The sequence below is a fragment of the Paramormyrops kingsleyae genome, chromosome 15 (assembly GCF_048594095.1).
Source record: "Paramormyrops kingsleyae isolate MSU_618 chromosome 15, PKINGS_0.4, whole genome shotgun sequence".
Taxonomy (NCBI): domain Eukaryota; kingdom Metazoa; phylum Chordata; class Actinopteri; order Osteoglossiformes; family Mormyridae; genus Paramormyrops; species Paramormyrops kingsleyae.
The window spans coordinates 9,940,068-9,945,336 of record NC_132811.1 but is presented as its reverse complement, the minus strand read 5'-3'; the positions used below and the strand labels follow the sequence as shown (position 1 = coordinate 9,945,336).

Below are 5,269 nucleotides of genomic sequence, written 5' to 3'. Positions count from 1 at the left end.
TGAGGACAAAGTGAGATGGTGTGGTGACTGACGGTGGGCCAGTATTCACCATCATGCTGAAGGTCCAGTCAGTAGGTGAACTGGATAACCATCACTGTTTCTAGTTCAAGCATTCAGAAACACCAAAAAAAAAAAAAAACAACAGGCAATATACCTGCTGTTAGACCTCAAGTGAATAACAAAGTACATTCTAGTCTGCTTTACCTCACGCCTGCAATGCTCCTCTAAGTTTAAGCTGGATGGTATCTTCAGGTGGTCCTTCAAACATGCACCACCTGCAGCCATGACGTTGCCAATGCAGCAGCCCCCTGCAGTAAGCTGAGCGAGCCACAGAAGTCTTCATAAGGCTGTTTCTCCCATCTAACCCTACGTGGAAAACTGAAGCTATTCTGCCACCCCAAGTTTGCTTGCCCCCGCTCCTGCTGACGGACACTGGTGAACCACTCTGAATAGGAGATATCAGAGCCAAGAATAGAGCCCGAGGTGTATACTTAGTCATAAACAAGTAGACCTACATATAACAATGATGGCACACGTTAAGTAATTTAGCACCAAATAAACATAAAAAGATGCTAAATGTATTCATTTAGCATTAATCCATATCTCAGGACATAATGCCATTAAATTCATTAGCTGTCATTAGCAGGAGTATGAGTGCAAATTCACACCAACCTTCTTCATTATTAATGATTATCTGTTACCAATATAAAGGTTGACAGAAAGAAATTATGGAGCCACGGCAATCAGTTTAGTCAGTGTTTTTAACTGTAAGATTCACTCAATAAGCAATTTGATTGAGAAAAACTGAATTTAGGGCTAAGCTCTAAATGAACACAGAACGTGCAGTTTGTCTGCAGGGCTCAAAGGGGGCATCGGCAAGTGTTTTTGCAAGTTGGAGAAGAAAACCTTTTTCACAAAGGATTCTGTCCCTTAATGCAACAGATTTTTAGGGGTTAAGTTCTTTCACGTTGCAGAACGGCAGCGGTACCGATTAATCAGTTTCAAAATTATGCTGTTTATTAATGCATGTGCGCCCCCTTCTGGAGGTTTTCAGCCTTTCAGAACTACATTCACATTCAGTCATTGCACCATTTAAACAGAACATTTACTGAGAAAATACATCTGAATTTATTGGTTACAAAGCTGATTTTACTATCAGTACAAATCAGAGCTTTAAAACACTGATTAACATCCAGTCTTTTCAACATTAGGTGAGCAACTCATAATATATAAACCACAACAATCCTGGTCACCTTTGCATGTATGAGACTTGACCATAAAGGTCATTCAAATAGAGTGAGGTCCCGAACACCCCACTGTTGGACATGCCCTCAAGGGGAGTATTAAAATGAAATCAGAATCAGTACAACATCTTCATTCCCCCCCCCCCCAAAGGCAGCCTGAGATGGTCCAAAAACAATCTTCATTTGGATAATCTTATCTGTTATCTTCAACAATGATGGTTCTCCGTGGGTATGTATCAACATCCACAAAAATGTAGCGAAATTCATACTGCCCAGTTTCAGGATTCTATTAAAATAAAAAGGATAAGTATGTGTGGACATCAAGCAAAGCACATTTTACCATTTCAGCAGACTCAGCACAAAACTCATGACTGTGAAATCAAGGAACTGAACTGAAGAGATAAGGATGTGGCCTTACCTCTTTCATCTCTGTGTGCACCGTGCCCTGCATCCGGGGTTCAGCACCCTGAATGTAAAATTTCAGCTGCATATGCTTCAGACCATCCTTAATATACTCCACATGGCTAGAGGAGGAAAATACGCTCATGAGCAACTACTCCAGATGTGCATACTGGCAAAGTAACAGCCAACCAACAGTATTTAGTACAAAAGCTTCAACAGATTCAATTTTTATCCTTGAATGAGCTATACAGCTGGGGATATTGATGGTGCTGCAGAGGTGATTGCATGTATTTAGCTGACATTTTTGTCCAAAGTGACTAACAAGTGAGAGAAGCTTGGAGCCAGAGAACAGGGGCCAGCCAGTGTCCCTTGAGCAGCGGGTTAAGGATTTGAACCCACAACCTTCTGGACATGGGAACAGATGCATATACACCACATATGCAGTGGTGAAGCTTCACAGCGGCACACAAGATGTGCCATGTCCTTGCAAAACTGAACAATTACCTCAAAAACATCCTACTGAGGTCAAGTAAAGGTTAAATTTTACTTAGAGTACACCATACTACAGCACCGTGTTCTCACCTAACGTGCTGCCTTCTGCCTCGTCGAGTTGTTTCTCCGTACCCTTTGATTGGCTCTCCAAAAACTCCAATGACCTCAAGTTTTAAATGGAAAATAGTACTCAAACTTTATACAAGGTCTGAGCAAACTGTTACTGCAAACTGTTACTACACAGACACACACAAACACAATCACACACACTTTTTAGACTGCCAGACTTACTTCTGGATGTGCTCTGCATTTTTCCAAAGCTTTCCCATAGATCTTGCTTGGACTTGATGATGAAAATAACTCTTTAAAAACAATGTACAGGAGGCCTCCTGTATGACAAGAATTATTGGGGTGCAGTGAAGGGAGGGGAAAAAAATCAGCCGGTAATTTACATTTTTATGTAAATTTTTTCAGTATGCATTTATGAATTTAAGATTACAAGCAAATGGCCCATGACAAAAGTGACGAAAAAAACGGTAATTACAGGTGTCAAAATGAAATAAACATCAATAAGCTTAAAAAAACAACAACAGATCTACTTATTATATACAATTCTAATGAAATGAAGTAGTTTACCTGTAACTCCAATCCCAATAACCACGACTATCAAGTAGGTGAAATCTTTGCTTGCTTGTTTAACTACAAAAAAGTGACAAATCAGAGAACAAGCAGTATGCAACTACACATATACAGAAAACAATTCAGATGACATCCCGTGTAAATTCAGATAATACTACAATTTGCGTCATCAAACAACGCAACAATTTTCAAACAAAAGTATCACTTCTGACTATTTATAATGGGCACGTAGGTAAGCGGGGGTTAACCCAGTGGCCTTAGACAGTAATCATACTGAGCGTGGCCCTTTACCCATCACTGCTCCAGATCTGCTGCATACTGGCTGGCCCAGCTTTCGGACCCCAAAATGTGTCTCACGGAGAGTATCACGGGGCATGCGAAAACCGAAGAAATATGTACAAAATATGTATGGCAAAGATGTAAACCAATTAGGAGAGTAATGTCATACTGCGATCACTTCACAACAACGAAACTGAAATAAGATCTGTCGTACTGCATTGAACAATATGCAAATACAGTTAGACAAACTGAAATTGCGTAAAGTCTGTCCTTGCTCCTTACCTTTCTGTGCAGCCGGGATCGCCGGATCGTCGCCTCGCCTTCTTGACACGGTCACCTTCCTGTTCTCACTTTCACTATTCTTCGCTTTACTCCTTAACCCGACGTCGAGGGAAAACCCCCGTTCGAACTGACACGTAGGGCCGCAGCAAGGTCGCGCCAAGCCGTGCAAAGGCGCCGGGGCTCCGGCTGCGTTCCGCTGGACGCGATTAAACACCCGCAGGGCGCACCGGGCTGCCCGAGCCTGCTGAAACTGAAAGTACGCGGCTTTGATTACCTGAGAGTACACCATGCTGTCCTATGTCAGGGATCGGGGATCTGCAACTACTGCTGATAGCCGTTTAGCCCCGATTAACGCGCTGAATAAACTTAAACTACGGTGAATACCGAAAATGACATGGCAGAAGCAACTAGGTAACATACGCGCCCCCAGATGACTTCGCATACAGAGTGGAGTCTAATTGCCTAAAGTCCTAAACCATAATCTAAAATCCAGTGTATAACGAAAGGGCAATATGCGACCCGTATGTTTCGTCATTGGAGCGACGGGCAAAACCCCGGAGAACTATGGGAACTGGTGTTTTTTCTAAGTCATCTTAACGTAGCCTAATAATATGACAGAATTAAGCTCGCAGTCCACACTTTAAAACAGGACGACAGATGACACCCAAAGTGGGTCAAGCCATGGTTCTTAACGTGGATTTGATTATATTAATGAAATGATCGTTGATTTTACTATATACTTTCGCGTTTACTTGGTTTAAAATCAAGTACAATCTTTAAATAATATGAACAGACGAAAAGGTTTTAAAAAGATCGTTCACGACCGAACGAAGAAACTCATCAACTAAAAAATTGTGCTTTGTGTAAACTTTGTGTGTATACTTAAGGCTTCGTGTAGCCTAATACATGTCACTGGCTGTCCCCACTTTGTATGAAATGAAACATTTTGGAAATACATAGTGATGAAATTCAAATGAATTTAAGTGTCTTGTACGTTACACAGGTGTGCTAGAGAAATTAAAAACATGACTTTCTTGGATTACAACAAGAGCCATTCTACACCTGATCATTTTATAAGTAAGAAAGATACAATTAGTTTTATGCATGTTTTTTTTTCTTTAATTTATTCAAAACATATTTCAATTATCAAATAAAATATCACTATCCAAAGGGAAAAAGATCTAAAACATACACACATCTTGCGTCTGGGAAATGCCCTAATATAATAAATTCATCATTTCAATCGTTTACTGGTACACTATAGGTAAATAGTTTGTGTTTTCTAAACGACAAAAAAATTTGGAGACCATCATTTTCATATGTGTAGTTGAGCCCTATCAACTATCAAGACTTTATTTAGTAAAATGTTGCGGCAACTGTTAATTTTTCTAACAATATTCATCCTGAAATAACCACAGGTTTGAAATCCAATAAAGAATTAATGGAAAGCAGAATTCACTAAATTTAAACTTTTCGTCCCCAAGTTATAAATTGCCAGTGAATTCTACTGCAGTGTTTCCACTGTCCTCATTTGAGCCTCTCCTAATCTAAGAACCTACACAACATACAGTACATACAGTGGTTATTTGTTGCTAATCCCATAAGGGCAGTCATCTTTAGTAGGAAACACAACCTGTAATTCGCTTACGTAAGATATGGAACACTCAATCAATCCTGACTGGGTTTAAGGGATTCCAAACTGAATTTCAACAGAATATTCAATCTTAATTTCCAGATTAATAGTTTAAAAGTTTAAAAATCATTTGGTTTGACATGTTAAGTTCCCATTGAATGTGCATGTAAGTTACTGATTATTGAAAGAAATTGTTTCAAAAATCTTTGAAAAATCCTCCTCAAATTCATTGGCCATACAGTTTTCAAAAAACACAAGCAAATGCTTTACATCTTTGAACAAAGAAAAGACTGACGCA

The 5,269-nt window shown here is 39.7% G+C and overlaps 1 protein-coding gene across 1 annotated transcript; it reads right to left on the bottom strand.

Annotated features, from left to right (window-relative positions):
• Positions 1-995: 995 nt before the first annotated feature.
• On the bottom strand, positions 996-3,888 carry timm21 (translocase of inner mitochondrial membrane 21). The gene is made up of 6 exons (XM_023822409.2): positions 3,339-3,888; positions 2,775-2,837; positions 2,430-2,527; positions 2,229-2,302; positions 1,663-1,768; positions 996-1,530 (listed from the first exon to the last, which is right to left on the bottom strand). Exons 1-6 carry the CDS (start codon positions 3,625-3,627, stop codon positions 1,438-1,440), a joined length of 723 nt encoding a protein of 240 aa, XP_023678177.2. The 5' UTR covers positions 3,628-3,888; the 3' UTR covers positions 996-1,437.
• Positions 3,889-5,269: the final 1,381 nt, after the last annotated feature.